Below are 19,285 nucleotides of genomic sequence, written 5' to 3'. Positions count from 1 at the left end.
ACCATGGAGCGATACAGAGGCATTATGACATTTTCTTTTTTATTAACCATTTCCTTCTTAATAATTCTTTTTTGACTGCTGCAGCACACTGAACCGATGATTTTAAAGTATTATCTATCCATTATGACGCCTAGATCTTTTTCCTGGGTGGTAGCTCCTAATATGGAACCTAACATCGTGTAACTACAAGGGTTATTTTTCCCTATATGCATCACCTTGCACTTGTCCACATTAAATTTCATCTGCCATTTGGATGCCCAATCTTCCAATCTTGCAAGTCTTTCTGTCCTGTCCAATCTGCTTGTGATTTAACTACTCTGACTAATTTTGTATCATCTGCAAATTTGATAACCTCATTCATCGTATTCCTTTCCAGATCATTTATAAATGTATTGAAAAGCACCAGTCCAAGTACAGATCCCTGAGGCACTCCACTGTTTACCCTTTTCCACTAAGAAAATTGACCATTTAATCCTACTCTCTGTTTCCTGTCTTTTAACCAGTTTGTAATCCACGAAAGGACATCGCCTCCTATCCCATGACTTTTTAGTTTTCTTAGAAGCCTCTCACGAGGGACTTTGTCAAACGCCTTCTGAAAATCCAAGTATACTACATCTACCGGTTCACCTTTATCCACATGTTTATTAACCCCTTCAAAAAATTGAAGCAGATTTGTGAGGCAAGACTTGCCTTGGGTAAAGCCATGCTGACTTTGTTCCATTAAACCATGTCTTTCTATATGCTCTGTGATTTTGATCTTGAGAATAGTTTCCATTCTTTTTCCACATACCACCTCTGAGCTGGAAGTTGTTACCCTCCTTGTAAATGGTTTAATGTGTTGCTTTCTAGATTTTGCTTTTTACAAACTATAGGCCTTAGATTCACATTGGTAAATCTAGTAAAAGGTGCGAGCATTGTTTTCTAGTAATGTGAGACACCGACATGTAAGTAAAAGGTTGTATTGTGTAAACTTTCATTAGCAATTGAGGGTTGTTTGCCAGAAAGATCAATAAACATTCTCAAATGGTTTTGAGGACATTTGATCTTTTTTCCCTTTCTGTTTTTTTGAGTACTGGTTTTATGCTTTATATTTTGTGTTCTGCTTTGAGGCAGTTTGTTTCTCTTTCATCTTTTCAAGCAACAAGAACATTACTGACTTTAAAAGAAAACAAATTGTCGCGCGATGTTTGGCAAACCTTATGTGCAGACTTTGAATCATGGTTGGAAAAAGGAGCCTCAAAGGCTGTTTTTGATTTTCAGTCGACATCAACAAAATGGAAAAATTTGGATAAATGTTTTGCTTGTGATGAAATGCGTTTTGCAACCGAAGGTCTCGGAGAGGGCATTTGTGTGGTGCATGCTCCACCCTGCAGCACAGGGAAAGCAAGGAGACGCTGATCCTAAACCCTCCAAAACCAAAGATGTGAAGTGATCCTGGCACCTGTACCAGGTGCATCCCACTTCCCCAGAATAATGCCAGGCTGGTTGGTGTCTGCCCATGTCCGGGATTCAGGCATCCTGCTCTCTCCCAGGTTTGCCTCTTTTCATGGGATCTGGCTTTACAGGTGCCAGGATCACCTTGTGTTAATGTTCCATCTCATTTAATTTGATTTATTAAAATGTGTATAACCACCTCCCTGAACAGAAGAATGCACGAGGAAAATTTTGATAAATGTTGCCTTCTTTCCCTCTGCTGCAAGGTGGCGCCTTTGCCGTGAATGCCTTTTTTGAGACATCTTTATTATAAGCATTAACCGTTTTTTGTTTTGATGATGTTGAGCATGTATCCAAAATCTTCTGTGGAGTTTTGGTCCTTTCTTTTTGGCTAATCATTTTGTTCATAGGAAAACTTTTGGGCCAATTTCTGATGCATTTGAACTTGGAAATTGCAGTATGTTGACACTAGGTGGCAGTCTTGTACTGTCTTATTTAGAAGTGCCTGTCTCTCTTTCCCGCTCCCTCTCTCACTGGTTTCACATGCATTTTGTAAGTAGGGAAAAAGCAATGGGGCAACCTTTTTTTAGAGGACAGATCAAACCAGATACTCGGATGCTAAATTATCTTTGAAAGTGTGACCCATCGCCGTATAGCTTGAGGAAGCTGGGAGTTTGATTCCTACTGCTATGTGGAATTCTGCACATGTTAAAGTGTCCTTGTTGATGTTGGTGGCTGTGTGTGAAGGGTTAAAAGCTTCTGGATCTGGTCCTCCTCCGAGCACTGGATTGCTGTTTGGATTTATATGTGCAGTGAGAAGGAACATTTCCTTCCTTGGGGATGTCCTGTAAAAATGCTCTGGGCAGCTTTCAGCAGAGTATGGTTACTGCTGCTGTACCTTCCCATTTGTATGTTTTTATTGCATTTGTCGTAAGACATCGCTAAGAATACTGGGAAAAAAAACTTCTTAAGTAGCAGCAATACTGTTTCTTAATGTAGTTTCTTTCAATCTGGAAACCTGAGATCCTGTCCTAAAAGGGCACAATCGGTGTAAAGGATGATCTTCTTCATTTACCTGATTTTGGTGACACTTTGCATTTAGGTAGGTTTCAGCGGTTTGTTTTTTTATTTTGCTAGAAACATTGAAGGTGCTAGAGCCCCGATATATCCCATGCCACAGGCACTCCCAAGCTTAACCCATCCAGCAAATAGAGATTGATGTCCAAAGGCTCTATGTGTGTAACTTCTGCAGTTTTGTCCCTGTCGACCACATACATTTTGTGTGTGCAAATTGTTTTATAACTTTTTCAACCAGGCACAAATCATACAAAATAAGCAAAGATATCAGATGTGCATCATAACACATTTTGCCAATGACTATACATAGTGGACTAAAGACCACATTAAAGGCTAAAGGTACCGTATTTTTCGCTTCATAAGACGTACCTGACCATAAGACGCACTTAGGATTCAGAGCAGGAAAATTTAAAAAAAAAAAAAATGGTGTGCTAAACCGTTCCCGGGCGTCTGTGCGTCTTATGGAGCAAATTAGGGGAGGGTATAAAATGTTTTTTTTTTTGTTCCCATGGCCATGTGACAGGGGCCAACCAATGGCACCGGTAGCCCCTGTGACATAGTAAGGGCAAAAGCTATCGGCGCCATTTTGAATACCGGCAGCCGACAGCCCGAGTGCAGGAGATCGCTCCCGGACCCCCGCAGGACCACCAGGGACTTTGGCAAGTCTTGGGGGGGGGGGGGGGGTCAGGAGGTTGTAGTTAGTTTTTTAGTTTTTTTTAATATTCGCTGCATAAGACGCACAGACATTTCCCCTCCACTTTTGGGGAAAAAAGTGTGTCTTATGGAGCGAAAAATACGGTAAATGTTTTCATAGGAATATCACATGGTAGATGTAGACATTTATAGATTGTAAGAACTTTTATTTTGACAAGATTACTCTTGCCCTTATTTAATAATGAGTTAAGAGGCTATGCGTTGATGTTAAAAATCCACCATACTGGGAGAACTGTATACACCATTTGTCAGTGATTTCAGAAATCATCCCATCCTTTGCCACAGAAGCCATCTTTTATATGAACTGAAATGCTTACACTTCTTGCCTGATTTTCTCTGTTTGTCTTGTTCTATGGGGGCTGTTTTCCTTGGTTTTATGAGGCAATGTACCTTTATTTGACATGTGATAACTGATTGTCATAACAAAAATATTTTTATGATATACCTAGTCAATATCTAGTTAGGTATCTATTTGCAGATGCCATTATTTAGATTTTCAAGTTAATGATATAGTCTGAATTAATGCACTTTTTATTAGACACTACATTCCAAGCGTTTTGTAACATTTTCCAGTCCGATAACTTCTAATACGTGTATGCATTTACTTGCTGAGTCAGCTAAATGATTGCTTGATATGTTCTCCTTTACCTTTATCTATGAAAGCTGGTCTGATCACACTAACCAATCACCATGTTCCACTGCTTGCTACTTTACAGTGTGATATGCCTTGGTGTGGATCAGATGTTCCTGAGAGTTCCTGATTCTTTGCCCACCTGTCTCTTTCTCTGGATCTTCCCCTTCCATGATGTGAACTTTGTTGTCTCAGTGGTGATTCAAGGTTCAAGAGGGATTTATAATTCTGCCTGCTGGATTGCATGCCAGAACATGGCAAATACATGCTGTTCTGTTTGCTGTAAGAAATGCAGCTAATTGCAACTACCGAATACTTCCTGTTCTTATTATTCTCTTGCTTGCCCTACTGCTGGTGCTCTGCACAAGTCTTTTTCCCTTATTTCTTCATCTGTAACCTGCGTCTATGGTAATCACATTGCTGGTCTTCCATATTCTATTCCCCCTTCTTCTAACCTTAACCAAACCTCCCCACTTACTGAAGGCCAAAATGTAGGGTTAGCCATTACAGGTGTCATTCCATTAGTTACAGGGGTTCCTTTTTCAATTTATGGTACTAAAATACAGTGCTTATAAGCCATAACTTCTAAAATGGCTTGTAAGTATGCTTTCAACAAAACTATTAATAAATTATCACTCCTAAGGCTTTATGGTATGCAGAACCGAATGGCATTCGATTATCTGTTGTTATCCCAAGGCGGAGTATGTGCTATTGTAAAAGCACAATGTTGTGTTTTCATTGATGATAATTCTGAATTAGTGGTGGATTCGGTCGAACGCGCTAAGGTGGCAGCGTCTGTCCCCAAGTATGACCATTGGTCTACTTAGTGGGAACAGCTGGTAAATTGGATCACATCCCTAGGGGAAATTGGCAGAGGTTTCTTGTGGTTTGCTCTGGTCCTTCTTATGGTTGTGATAGCAGTGTGTATGTGTTTGGCTACCTGTTTATTGCTCACCCGGCAGATAATTCAATGTTGCTGGGCCCAAACAACGTCTCCTATCACCTTGAACATGATTAACATTCAGAGGTCAGGTATGACACAAAACCTCTATGCTTCCCTCAGTGCAGCAGCTTCCCTTGAAAGGGACCTCCTCAGGATGAGTCATGTTGACAATGACCGGTAAGATCAGAGTAGGCCCTTTGACAACCTAAGACAGTCTCATGGCCCTGATGGTGATGAATGTCCCGATCATCAAGAGGGAAATGAGGATTTGGGATAATTACTACTTTTAAAATAACTACCCCATGTTGACTGGTAACTGGAATAAAAAAAAAAAAAAAGAGGTCAAGGAAAAACCAACTGAAGTGGTGGTGTGATTGTGTGCAAGGATGACTGCAGAGTAAAGAATGGGTGCAGATAAGAAGGCACCAGATGGCCACAGGAACAAAGAAACACAGATCCTGAGAAGGGCCTCAGGAAAAGTGTAGCCAGGTTTAGCAGACTATAAAAAAGCAGCCTTGGCACGTGAAAGACAAGTAAACTGGCATTGCTCAGAAAGCAGTTCATTCTGTAAACTGGGCTCCATTTACTCCCTTAAGGAAACACAATCTTGTTTCCTTCAGTTTCCGCTATTAACTTTTGTATGTCTAAAAAAACAAACCTGCCAGCAATTATAGATTTCTATGCTGATTAATAAATATTATGTTTTGAAACTGAAAGGCTGTTTCATCACTGGCTTTGTGCCCTATCTGGGGAGGAAACCAGGCGGGGTAAGTTTCAACACCTTCCAAGGTATAAGGAGGGCAGACCATCTAGTCAAATTAGCCTTTATCTTTTCTACCTTAGGGGGATAATTTTCTGTGCATAGCCTTGATATATCAGATGATACCCTAATACCCAGCTACCATTAGCTGCTAATCTAAAACTATTAAGACTTCTGACTTTGAGTAGATAATTAGATATCCAGATAAACAGCTAAAGTTATGTAAGATTTCTGGTAATGGCCAATGGGAAATGGAGATGATGAGCGGTATACGCAATTGGTAGAAACCACAATTACAAATGGTATAGCGTTAAAAGTTCACGGATCCTTATACTGGATTAATCAAAAAATTAAGCGAAAAAAGATGTTAAATTAAGCGTTTCTACCTTTATTCATGAGTAGTTGAAAGAAGGTTTCGGTCCCCAGACACGGACCGTGTTTCGCCACATTGTCTGCGTCAGGAGGGACAGAGGCCCAGGAAATTAGCTTATTTATAATGATGGCAGTGGCTATCCAATACATGAAACAGTAATAGAATCCATGTGCTGTCGGAAGAAATGTCAGTGTTTTATGTGAAGTGCCCTATGGAGAGTGATCCAAGATGGCGTAAACTTCCAAGCGTAAAGCAGAACAACGGTTTCTAATCACTATGTTGGGCAGACCTTTCAAACTGGAATATTCAATAACAGAAGGACAGGGACAATTATATAGTGAAGCTGGAACCATAAGTCAATGGCATCTCTGCTGGTAATACCAGAATTGATTTCCTCTATCTGGTTATACAGAGTAAGGTATCAGCATATGATGAAATCTTGTGACAGGTGTCTTGGGCCACAAAACCATAGATTTTCTGAGAGCTCCTGATAGCTTGGACCAAAGTTTCAGTTGCAAGATCAAATATAGGGAATAGGAGACAGCTTTGGTGCTTCTAAGAATCCGGAATGGGTCTGAGACAATCCTATAGATAATACCCTAGATCCTTGGTTTGGCATAAGGTGTCTTGATCCAGGCCACATAGTCATCTGGGAACCCCCTCTTCTGAGAACTTTAAATAAGAAAGTCTAGGAAATACAATTGAAGACCTTATCAGCATCAGTTGAGATTGCCACACCTAGAATATTATGTCTCTGTTTAATATAAGACACATGGCAAAATCTTTTAGTATTTGTTGAGGATCTACCCTTAATGAACCCCATCCTGTTAACCCACCTGTTTGGCTAGAAATGGTGTATGTTCCCCTACCAGCAGATGGAGGCAGAGCACACTTATTTCTCCAGGGACATCACATCACTATGTATAGGTGGTGCAGGACAGGAAGTCGGTATAGTGTCTCTATCAGATGGCAGGATTCACTGGTGGTGCAGCAGGACTACTTGTAAAACTTATCTGAGCCAGGCTACTGGTGTGCCAGTCTGTGAGAGCCTATTAACAGGGCTTCCCAGTCCAAGAGGAGGCTTGGTAGAGTCCGGGGGGGAGGGGGGCAGAGCATGTTTCTCCTGGGGGGAAAAAAGAGAAGGACATAACTTTCCTTAGGCATTTTTTGCTATGACTTTGCACTGCTGGAATAAATCCTCCTGATTTCTCCTCCCAGTGCTCTTTTTTTTACACCCCCCCCCCCAAAAAAAAAACCCAATTAGAAGGGAGCACGAGGGGAGACCAAAAAGGGCAATGGCTGTCCTGTGCTGAGGCGGTCTCTAGTGGAAGAGTGCTTGTGTTGGCCCACAACCTGGTAGGGTAAGTAGTCTTTGCAGGGAGGATGTTTTGGTTTGTTTTCTAGACCTCTGTTCTGCAAGACTGAGCCGGAGGGAGGTGGCTAAGAGCCACAATGGAAAAGCCTGGGAGAAGCAGATCCTGCGGGGCCTGCGGCTGCAGGCGTTCCATGTTGATTGTGGGGCTGCTTGACTGGGCCTGCGTTGCAGTGGGAAAGATTCCTGGGGAGTGCTTAGGGGCTTCCTGATGGGAGGGGGCTCTGGTTCACCCTCAGACTTGGAGTAGCTTTCGGGCACAGATACAGAGCCTGAGCTACTACGAGTGGTCGTGGTGCTGCCATTCATGGAACCAGTAGAAGACATCATTACTGATCCCCCCCCCCCCCCCCCCGCCCCCTGCTTTAAACTGATGGGTTCTTCTCCATTTTGGTCCTCTCCAGGTCAGGTTAGTTAGGCTACAGTGTTTTTGCCCAAGTTTTTTAGGTTCCTGCAGCAGGCACTTTTCACAATCCAAAGGCCCATGACTATGCCTGCCTTGCTGAATACAGCCAGTGTTTCTGTTATGGTCCTGGCTTTATGCAAGTATCCTAGGGAGTTCATCAGATTTGCCCCTTTCTGCCATTTAGATAGCTCATGAGGAAGGCAGAGATTTCGGCCTTGATTGGTCAGGTTGTCTCCTGCCTCAGGATTGTGAATGTCACTGTTGAGCAAAGCTCCTGTGTGGGATTTCATTATTATGGGGGTGCATAAATCCACGAAGGCTTTCCTTTGCATTCTGAGAAATAGGAAATGGTACTGGCAGAGTGGGAGGGCCCTGAAGTCAGGTCTTGTCTTTGTGTAAAATCTTTTAAAGCTGTACTACTCTCTTCCTCCAGAGATGGTTAAGCACTTCTTTCAGATGCTACATGTGGATGCTTTGGTCACAACTGTTATTTGGTGCACCACTATCCCGGTGGAGGGGGCACTTCTCTTAAGGAACCTCAGGATGTTAGAAAAGTGTATCCTTGGGCTGTGGTGTGTTGACGCAGCTGGACGAGCAAACCCGTACAGCTCACACAGACAGCTTGACAGACGTACCCCGAGTGGGACTAGCTGAAGCTTCACCTTTACCATCCATCTTCCCCGCAGGTTGAGTCCTTGGGTTCTGATGGCCAGCAGGTCTTAGGAGGGTCCCTGGGGTAATAGCAAGAGAGAGAGATTCCAAGTCCAGGCAACGGTCAGGGCAGACAGTGAAATCCAGTAGACAGACCAGAGGTTGGGGCAGGTAGCAGTAGGCATAGGCCAGGTCCAGGAGGCAATCAGGAGGGTCAGAGAACAAGCAGAGGTCAACCAGGAAGTCAAGCCAGGGGAGACGGGGCAAGACAAAAGCGAGGATAGGGACAAACCACAACAGAGGGGACCAGGAGCAAGCAGGGAAGACAGACCAGAACACAGGCAGACAACACAGGGAGAAGCAACACGCACTGAGGAGCAGATCACTCAGGAGACCTGTTGCCAAGGCAAGGACTGCAGGGCTAAGTGAGTTTAAATAGATAGAGACAAATGACATCATACTAGCGTGTTTCCTCCCATTTCCCGCCTCGGCACATATATTCATGTATTTAGGCGCTCACGCGCCTAAGGCATCCACCGCTGGATCCATACAGTAGGCACATTTGTGTGCTTGTAATGGCAGCATTCTGCCGTGAAGATAGGAAGATGTCAGTATGTCAGACAGCTGGGAGGGAGCAGCTGGGGACCATGGGTTCTAATGCAGGGTGAGAAGACTGAAATTCCCTTGAGGCATTTGTTTACCTCCTCAGCCCTGGCGATGCAGGTACCTATTTAATGCTTGGATCCAGCGCAAGAGCACTCTTGCGCTGGATCCAAGCATTCCCAGAAAGTGAGGATGTGACAAAGATGGAGACTGCTGCTTCCTTTTGGCGTATTCTTTGTATAATTTTCTTAGGTTTTCTTCATGTTCGGTGGCCTCTGCTATTGTAGCCAGAAGATTTCTTTGGCTGCAAAACTGGTCAGTGGATGCTTGGCATCTCACCTTGAGAAGTTTCCCTTTAAAGGAGGGCTGTTATTTGGAGAAGATCTGGAGCACCTGGTCAAGAATCTGGGTGAGCCTAAACAGCAAAGGCTTCCAGAGGATAAGCCACATTCCTTCTATCAGTCCACTAGGGGCTGAGGTCAGTTTCGTGCCTCTCTAGACCGTATAAGCTGGGTAAGCAGTCCTCCTTGCCTTTTCAGGGCTCTCAGACTTCGAGGGGCAAGTGTCATGCCTTTCAAGGTTTCTGAAGGTCTAGGTCCAACTCCAGCCCCTCCTCAGGAGGAGGTCAGGCTTCTTAATGAGGTCGGCAGGTCCATTCTCTTGTACTGTCTGTGCCTTCACATTTCTGCAAGGAGTAGCCCATAACACCTCAGATCAGTGGGTATTCTTTGGATCTTCAATTTCCCATCTCTGCCTTCATGATTTTGAGTTGCCCTTCACCCGTCAAAAGGAAGACAGCTGTAAAGGCTGTCGGATCTTCAGCTGCTGAAAGCAGTGTGGTGCCTGTTCCTCCTCCAGAAAGGTGATGGAAACATTGTTCCATCTATTTCATTGTTTCCAAAAGAAAAATAAAAAAGACGACTCTTTCCAGACCATTCTGGATCTCAAGGGAGTGAACACCAACCTCCAGATCTCTCATTTTTGGGTGGAGATGCTTCATTCGGGGCTCTTAGCAGTTAGTCAAGGCAAGTTTCTGGTTTTGCCAGATCTACTAGAAGTTTATTTTCATATTCACTTTAGCTCAGGAGGATCAGTGGAATCTCTGTTTTTGTGTGCTGCAGGAGCATTTTCAATTCTGTGCGCTTCCTTTTGGGCTGGCCACGGTTCCGCAGGTTTTCACCAAGGTCATGTTAGTGGTGGTGTCCCTGAGGCGAGATGGGATCAGAGTTCATCCCTATCTGGATAATTGGTTGATTAGGGTAGATTCTTATCAAGAAGGTATCCAAATGTCCTGCAGAGTAGTCTGAGTTTTAGAAAGCTTGGGTGGAATGTCAGTTTTGCAAAGAGAAATCGGATCCTCTCTCAATCATTGGAATATCTAGGGGCTCGCTTCAGTACCAAGACAGAGGAAGAGTCTCTTTGATGATAAAAGGGTGAATAAGCCAATTCTTCAAGTGCACATTTTTCTTGCTCTTTTGGAGCCAAGAGCTTGCGATTATCTTCAACTCTTGGGCTCCATGGCAGCTGCTATGGATGTGGTTTCCCTGGGCAAGGGCTCATACGAGACCTCTTCAACGGACTGCAGAGAAATTTGAAAATTTTCAAAACCAATCTGAAAACCTGGCTTTTTAAACAAGCTTTTTATAAAGACAAAGAGAAAGAGAAAAACAGATGAGGAATAAAGACGCACCAAAGTCAGAAGCTGTTATTTTAACCTAACAATGCATTGTAATGGTAAAACCAAACCGCCTAAATGTTCCCAACAAACAAGCTTAACATACACACTTTATAATTATGAATTGTTACCGTACAATGATGGCACATAACCAAGTTGTAATCTATACCCACCCATATGTTTCATTGTTGTGCCCTTATGTAAACCATTGTGATGGTTAGCTAACTTAACGACGGTATAGAAAAGTTTTTAAATAAATAAAAAATAAATTAGTTGCCCCAATCCCAAGATTAAGGTCTCTGATGGAACCAGGGTGGAACCATTTGATTACTGGTTAAGGTGGAGCCCATCCCTTCGGATGAGACTCCCCCCTTCCCCAAAAGGTTCCCCAGTTCCTGGCCAGGGAGATGCACAATCACACCATGAGGTTGATGTTTTTCTGCTATGACATGTGTGGCAGCTATGATGTGCTGCTTCAGTGTTAGAGCAGTACTAGAATGCCAGCATACTGTCTTATAGTATGCAGTTGGTTGGCAATGATATCACAAAGTCACGGCGGTGTGAGTGATGCAGCTGTTCTCTCTTTGCTACAGTAGATTCGGGATATGGTTGCAGGACTAAGACTAATCGGAGAAAATTCTTTTTCACTCAACGTACAATTAAGCTCCGGAATTTGTTGCCAGAGGACATGGTTAGTACAGTTAGTGTAGCTGAGTTCAAAAAAGGTTTGGATAAGTTCTTGGAGAAGAAGTCCATTAACTGCTATTAATCAAGTTTACTTAGGGAATAGCCACTGCTATTAATTGCATCAGTAGCATGGGATCTTCTTGGTGTTTGGGTAATTGCCAGGTTCTTGTGGCCTGGTTTGGCCTCTGTTGGAAACAGGATGCTGGGCTTGATGGACCCTTGGTCTGACCCAGCATAGCAGTTTCCTATGTTCTTTCTAGCAGTGGTGAGATATTGTCTCCAGTGATGGACAGATGCTCAGATTATGATGAAGGGTGTCAATTTATCAGTGCTGTCTTGGATTCTGGTCACTATGGATTTGAGCGTTTCAGGATGGGCGGCTCATTGCCTGGGCCAGGTGGCTGGAAACAGGCTGGAAACCAAGGCCATCCAGCTAGCCTTGATACAGTTTTTGTCATTGATTAGAGGAAAAGCAGTTCGGTTCCTATCCGACAACACGACAGCAGTGACATATGTGAACAGACTGGGCAGCACCAAGTCAACAGGTATCAGAGGAGAACAACGCTCCTCTTCCCCTAGGCAGAGGAGAATCTGCAACTCTTGTCAGCGGCGTACATTGTATTGCTGGACAACATACAGGCAGATTTCCTAAGCAGAGAATGTTTCAATCCTGGAGAATGGGAGCTCAATGGGGATGCTTTTCTATGCCCCATATTTATTTATTTTATTTATTATTTTTATATACAGACATTCGATCTGAGAGATCACATCGGTTTACATTCAGGTACTGTAGGTATTTCTCTAACCCCAGAGGGCTTACAATCTAAGTTTTTTGTACCTGAGGCAATGGAGGGTAAAGTGACTTGCCCAAGGTCACAAGGAGCGACAGCAGGACACGAACTCTGGTCTCCTGCTCTAACCATTAGGCCAGGGGTCGGGAACCCATGGCTCGCGAGCCAGATATGGCTCTTTTGAGGGCTGCATCTGGCTCGCAGACAAGTGTCGCCATACTTCGCGGTTCCCCGCCGCCCGGGCTTAAAATGCTGTCAGCCCGGGCGGAACGCGGCAGGACAGCTGGAGTCAGCGGCACCGGCGTGCTCTCTTCTCCTCCACCCCCCCCCCCCCCGGAAGAGGAAGTGGAGAGCATCGGGTGCCTGCGCGGGAAGAAGAGACCACACTAGCGTGGTCTCTTCTTCCGCGCAGGCACCCGATGCTCACCACTTCCTCTTCCGGGCCGCGGGGGGGAGGAGAAGAGAGCACGCCGACTGGAGTCATCCGGGTGCCTGTGCGGGAGTCATCGGGTGTCAGCCGGGTGCCAGCGCTGGAGTCATCGGGTGCCTGCGCGGGTCTTCCCGCGCAGGCACCCGATGCTCTCCACTTCCTCTTCCGGGCCGCGGGAAGAAGAGAGCACGCCGCGGGAAGAAGAGAGCACGCCGGTGCTCTCTTCTTCCCGCGGCCCGGAAGAGGAAGTGGAGAGCATCGGGTGCCTGCGCGGGAAGACCCGCGCAGGCACGCTAGTGTCCGACGGGAAGAAGACTGCAGCGCGGCTCGGAGGAAAATGAAAATCTTCAACCGCGGCCGATGGGACTCCGCCTTCGCCTCCGCGAGGGCTGAAAATGAAGGAGGTTAGCGTTGGGAGGTGGCTGCTGCTGCCGCGAGTTCCCGGGGTGGGGGTGGGGGAGGGGGAGAGAGAGTGAATGAGCGAGCAAGCATGTGTGTTTGAGATCCTGTGTGTGTGAGTGAGAGATTGCATGTATGTGAATGATTGAGAGCCTGTATATGTGAAAGAGAGTATGTCTGTGATTGAGAGCCTGCCTGTGAGAGAGAGAGCATGAATGTAAGTTTACCATTGGGAACCTGTATGTGTAAGTTTGTAATTGAAAACCTGTTTGTTTGAAAGAGTATGTGTGTATGATTGAGATCCTTTGTGTGTGAGAGAGATCATGTGTATGTATGATTAAGAGCCTGTGTGTATAAGTAAGAGAGAGATCATGTGTGTCTGTGTCTGATTGACAGCTGGTTTAGGTGATGGAGCATGTGAGTATGTGATTGAGAGCCTGTGTTTAAATGAGAGAGAGAGACCATGTGTGTCTGTGTGATTGAGAGCTGATTTAGGTGAGGGAGCATGTGAGTATGTGATTGAGAGCCTGTGTTTAAATGAGAGAGAGAGACCATGTGTGTCTGTGTGTGATTGAGAGCTGATTTAGGTGAGGGAGCATGTGAGTATGTGATTGAGAGCCTGTGTGTAAATGAGAGAAAGAGAGGACATGTTTGTAAGCATGTGAATGAGAGTCTGTGTGTGAGAGAAAAAGACAGCATGTATTTATGTGATTGAAAGCCTGTGTGTGTGTAAGCGTGAAAAGATAGACAGCATGTGTGTAAATGTGTAATTAAGAGCCTATATAAGTGAGAGAGAAAAAACATTTGTATATGTGAGTGACTGAGAGCATGTGTGTATAGGTGTGTCATTGAGAGCCAGTGTGAGAGAGAGCGCTGGTATGTGACTGAGAGAGGAGAAAGTTCCAAGCAAACCACCCCACCTCCTGCTAATTCAGAACAATCTCAGGACACCTGGATATCAAATGTTCCCAGGTATGCAGAGCAAAAAAATTTTTGTATCCTTATTATTTTTCATTACTGGATCTTTGTGTCTGCTATTTTGAAATATTTTGTTGGTATCTGGAAATGTTTTATATGAGTTTTTAATTATTGGATATTCCACTCATCAGCTGTTTCGAAATATGTTCTTTTTGTTAGTACAGTTTTACTGCTGATGATTTTATATTTCTTGATTTGTTTTATAAGGATGTGTGATGTTTCTTTTTTCCTTTGTTACACTGCATACAGAGACTCTGGCTTGTTGCAGTTTCCAATTCAGTTTTTGTCTGCATGCTTCTTGTTATGCGTTTTGGTCTCTTTATTCTATGTTAGGTGAGGGACAGCACGTGATTCAGGTGAGGTTTTCTGCTGGCGTGTAGTTTCTGTGTAGGACTCTATAGCAGCCTGACTTGGTCCGTTTTCCTAATAGGAGATGTATTGGTGTCTTTAGGCCTGGTGTAATATTTTCAGAGACTTATTGTACTTTAAAAGTGTGATCTTACATAAAATGCACACATTTACTTGTATTTAGTTTTAAACATATTGTATGGCTCTCATGGAATTACATTTTAAAATATGTGGCGTTTATGGCTCTCTCAGCCAAAAAGGTTCCTGACCCCTGCATTAGGCTATTCCTCCTCTCCAGTGGATTAGATGATAATTTGCAAGAATGCCAAAGCTCTTCTGTTCTTCATTCATCGCAGAGAATTTGGTTCCCAAGGAATTAGATGTCTTGATTCAGCCTTGGCCTGTATGTGTTTCCTCCCTGGCTCCTGGTGGGTAGAATTCTATGACGGATGGAGGCTGAGAGCAGTTGAATAATTCTGGTGGGTCTGGATTGGCCTCGGAGGCCTTGGTGCATGGATCTGATGGCTCCAGAACAACCTTCCTCTGCGCTTTCCGAGGGCCAGGGCCCTCCTGATGCAGGGCCCCATTGTCATTTTAACTTACGGGCTGATTCTTGAATGGGCTTGAGAAAGAAGGTTACTCTTTGATTCTTTCTACTCTTTAGAAGGCTCATAAGATTTCTACTTCTCTAGCTTACATTAGAGTCTGGGGCTTTTTTGAGCCATCTGTAGGGACCATGTGTGGTCACTGTAGCAGTTTGATACTCCTAACATCTCAGCTTTCTTCAGTAGAGTCTGGAGAAAGGCCTGGCCCTTGGTTCCTTTAAGATTCAAGTTGCGGGTATCCCCTGATATAGGGAGATGTGGCCCAAGATTTTGTGAGGAATCAAGAAGCTTCACCCTCCTTTTCAGCCCTTGGTTCCTCAATGGGATCTCAGTTTGGTTCTGAGAGCCCTAGTTGCTCCTCCCTTTGGACTACCTCAGCATATCGGGACCTTATCCTCAAGGCTGCTTTTCTTGGTGGCTATTTGTTTGGCACCACATGTTTCTAAAATCCAAGTCCTTTTTTGTAGGGATCATTTTCTGATTATTGACTCTGATTCTGTGTTTTTTCATCCAGTGCTCTCCTGTGACTAGGGGACACGCCATGAAACTAGTAACCAGCAGATTTAAAACAAATCATAAGAAGTTTTTTTTCACTCAGCACACAATCTGTGTGAGTGTTCATCTGAGTAACTTTCTTCAGATGTATTTAGTGGCAGATTTAAGCACATATGTCCTGCTGAATATCTGGATAAAGTTATGTGAATAAGTTACCTGCCTTCAGCTCTCTGAATATTGACCTCTTAGTTTTTCCACCCACATTATCTGTTTTGGTTACATGGACTATACCCAATCATAGGATCAAAATATCCGATAATGTGATTGCTTGTTGCCTTGATTGAAATTGGCATGCCTGCTGTTCTTACAGATGTGATTTTCTTTGAAAGCCACTGGAGTTTATGGCTAGCAGCAGCCAGAATTAGAGGAGTGCTGTGAGCAAGTCTTGGTGATGAGCGAGATTCATGTATACTTATAGTGTTACTGGAGGTCAGCAGGATCACCCAGTCCAGGTGCTTACAACTGCTGAAAGTAGAAAAGCTTATAAAAAAGATTAATCCCTATCAAGTATATAATCTATAATTTGTGCATGTTCTGAGAAACAAGGGAAAGAACGGAGGAATATACTGTTTACTTTTTTATCACTTTACTTCTGAATAATTCCAGTAAGAATTGAAAGGGACTCTGGAAGAAGCATGGAAGCTGGACTGGTTTTGCTCTTAATAGTAACTGCTGCATGATTGTAGTACAGCCTTCTCCTGTCTGCCAGAAAGCTCATTTTGGTTCTGGACCGGGGTTGGTGTGAGTTCTGATGTCAGAATTTCTCGGCTGGGAAAGCTTGTCCCTTTTCATCAGTGAAGGCTTTCACAGCACGTACAGGCATCTCTAGTATATGAGGTTGGTACCCTCCGAGGAAAGACCATCTTTTTTTCTCCTTGCTCACATTTCTGTGCTTCATTTATGTCTACATGAAGGAGATACCTAGGACCAGCGGAAAGTCAGACTCCCGCTGTTTGTGAGCTCTGGCCCATGCTGGAAAGTGTGCCACCAGTGGCAAGGTTTGTGCTCTTGTTCTGTGTCAGGCGGAGTTTGAGTCATGCCCAGGTGAGTGGGAGGACAGCGCTCACATGCTCACAGCCCCGGCTGGGAAGGTATTTTTATTGCCTTGCAATGGAACACCAGGACATTCAGTTATTGTCCAGCAGGTCACCAAAGCAGCCTAAAGCAGGAATGAGCTCTGTGCAGGGTGAGCTAAGGCAGAAGAAAGGGGTGAATGAGTGCTCTTAACCATGTGCCATTTATAATGTGCTGTTGTGTTCCCTTTCTCCCTCAGGCAAAAGAAAAACAGAACTCCAAGAAAGTGCAGGAGGCCAAGTGATAAGATCTGCCCCCCAGCAAGCACGGGAGCAGGAATGTGGCCTTGGAGCTGACGGGACTCCTGCCATCCCCTGCCCCCACCACCTTACTGTGTGTGCACTCTGTTGCCACCCTTCCGTGCACGGATCGGCGGCGCTATATAATTTGGGGTTTCGGGGGGGAGGGGGGAAGGTATCTCTGCATCATGCGCATGTAATATGTGGTTAAATACGTTGTTACCCCTCTGCTTATCCTGGACCCCCTAGACCAAGAAATGCAGAGGATCTCTAGTTCTGTCTTCATAACATTTCCTACCTCTCCTTTACAAACAAACCAGAAATGGAAAGGAAGTGTAGTTTTTTCCCTCCCATTTCAGGGGCTCTGCCTGTCTGGTCATTTGTCTGTGACTTATTGCCCTATGTTGGCCAGTTCAGCCACACATTTTAGCTGCTTTAAAATGTTTGCAAGTCCAATGTTTGACCATTGCAAAGGATAATAAATATTCCCATTTTTATTTTGGCAAACTGTCTTTAAGTGTTTCTTTGACCAAAATGTCCGTATGCCTGTGAATGCTGACCTGCAGATGTTACATTACATAGGAGGGAGTGCATGTTAGCCAAGGTGACCAGCAGTACAAGCTGAGCCAGTCCTGGCATGCAGGCAGATGTCATTCTGCTTTTGTTTTTTTTTGTTTTAAGGAAGCTTAATAGGGAAATCAGAAGTACATTGTCCTTGCATGTAATAGAGTAAAATCAGGACTGGCTCTACTTATTCCCTTTGATATGGAGCTGGCTATATGGTCACCCTAGTATTTACCTGTCTCACAAAGTGCATTCCAGGGAAGCTTACTCGCTGCCTGTTGTGAAAATTAATGCCAGAGGCACTGTATGTGTTTTCCCTGTCTTCCCAGGTATCTGAGCTGGTGTGGATCTGATTCCCTCATTGGCAGAGAGATTGTCGCTCTTGAGGCTGAACCCCTTAGCACCCTCTCCTCTTTCTCCCAGAACCCAAGGGTATCCCTCTCGAATATTCCTAAGCTCCAGGCCAGCATCTCCTGGATCATGGCCAGTCCACTATGATGGCCACGTTTGATTATCCAGTTGTATTTATTGTTGCTGCTAAGATAATACTTTAAGGCTTTCCTCTTGATGTAGAGCCTTATCGCTTTACAGTTCGGCTCTGATAGTACTGTATTTTATAAAAGGAGATATAAAGAGCTGCTCAGGGCCCCAGTGCTCTGTGTTTTTTCTCAGGGATTGCTGCTTGTGCTGTTTGTTTAAATACATATGGGTGGCCTATGGTGCACATGCTGCCTTTTAAAAATAAACTTGTACAGATAAATTCTAAAATGTCAGTGTACAACCCAGGTTTGTCTCTGAGAAACATGCCTAGTACACAGATTGCAGCAACACACACCCAGTGTCCTGTACAGATAATGGTCAGTCATTGGTGGTAATAGATTGCTGTGGCCGCAATGCTAACAGGCAGCGGAGGAGATGGTTTGATATTTTACTCATTCCTGATTTCCAAGAAGCTTATATGCAATCACTATGCTGAAAATTTCTGTTTGTGTGTATTCCATTTGAAACTGATTACAGGCTGTTTAAAAAAAAAATTGAATAGAAACTTTAAAGAGCCATATTTGATAAAAGAGTTTTTCCATTGGCAGAGAATGAGGTAAAGCCTCTATTTTGAAGAAGGTGCATATTTTCTGAAGCATATGATTAACCAGCTGGGTGTCTTCAAGTCTGCTTAAACTTCAGATTTGTTGCTCGGTAGGGCACTTAAGCTGCCTCTGTTGTTTGTTTGCCACTCAGTTGTCCTCATCAAGTTCCTGTTCTGTTTTTGTTGTTTTCATTTTTCTAGAAGTTAGCATGCTTTCATTTTTGCTTCTTTTAATTCTTGCACAAAGTTTGTGTCCATGCCTCTGCCGGCCTCTTGAGGCCCTCATTCTCACAGCACAGTAAATTGCAGCAAAGAAGAACTTTTAAGTGCCCCTGCCCATGACAAAAATCATCTGTTAAAAAGAATACTGTAGTCTAGCTGTGAAACAGTGCAAATGCAACAAATATTACAATTGAATAGCAGAATCACAATAGCACCATTCAAATAACAGCGCAGTCTTTTTTCTTTATAACTGAAAAGGAGTTTGTAGGTCCAGCACCCAGTGAGGGTTATGGAGATATCACAGCTTCTAAATAACTAAAGAGAACTATTAGTGCAGGGATTCTCAACCCAGTCCTCAGAATGCACCTTAGCTAGGAAAGTTTTCAGGATATTCACAATGAATATGCATGAGACAGACTTGCATACAATATCTGACATGTCAGTGAAAGGACCAATCTGGAACAGCCCTGCCAGAGCAGGTTCTCCGTGAGGGATTCCTGGGTAGAGAGGGGAGATTTTGGGCCTGGGGGAAAGGTGCATTTTCTCTAATTTTGCATACAGCTGGTAGTCTCTGAGCTTCTGGAGGTCTTGCTTCATATGATTTCGGTATTCTTTCAAGGATTTTGAAAAGACAAGAATATTGTCCAGATATATACTACCACATGAGATT

General features: G+C 44.0%; 1 protein-coding gene across 4 annotated transcripts in view; it reads left to right on the top strand.

Annotated features, from left to right (window-relative positions):
- The window catches only part of UCHL5 (ubiquitin C-terminal hydrolase L5), a 166,977-nt gene that overhangs the window by 83,097 nt on the left and 64,595 nt on the right, over nt 1-19,285 (top strand). The window contains exon 11 of one of the 4 annotated variants that reach the window (XM_029618538.1): nt 16,706-17,252. The exons of the other annotated variants lie outside the window; for them this stretch is intronic. Within the exon in view, the coding sequence (XP_029474398.1) occupies nt 16,706-16,750 (45 nt within the window). The 3' untranslated portion in view covers nt 16,751-17,252. Of the gene's footprint in view, nt 1-16,705; nt 17,253-19,285 lie in introns of those variants that run through there. 4 annotated transcript variants of the gene reach the window in all.

The sequence above is a fragment of the Rhinatrema bivittatum genome, chromosome 10 (assembly GCF_901001135.1).
Source record: "Rhinatrema bivittatum chromosome 10, aRhiBiv1.1, whole genome shotgun sequence".
Classification (NCBI taxonomy): domain Eukaryota; kingdom Metazoa; phylum Chordata; class Amphibia; order Gymnophiona; family Rhinatrematidae; genus Rhinatrema; species Rhinatrema bivittatum.
The sequence above is the reverse complement of the archived record's forward strand: the minus strand, read 5'-3'. Positions and strand labels throughout refer to the sequence as shown.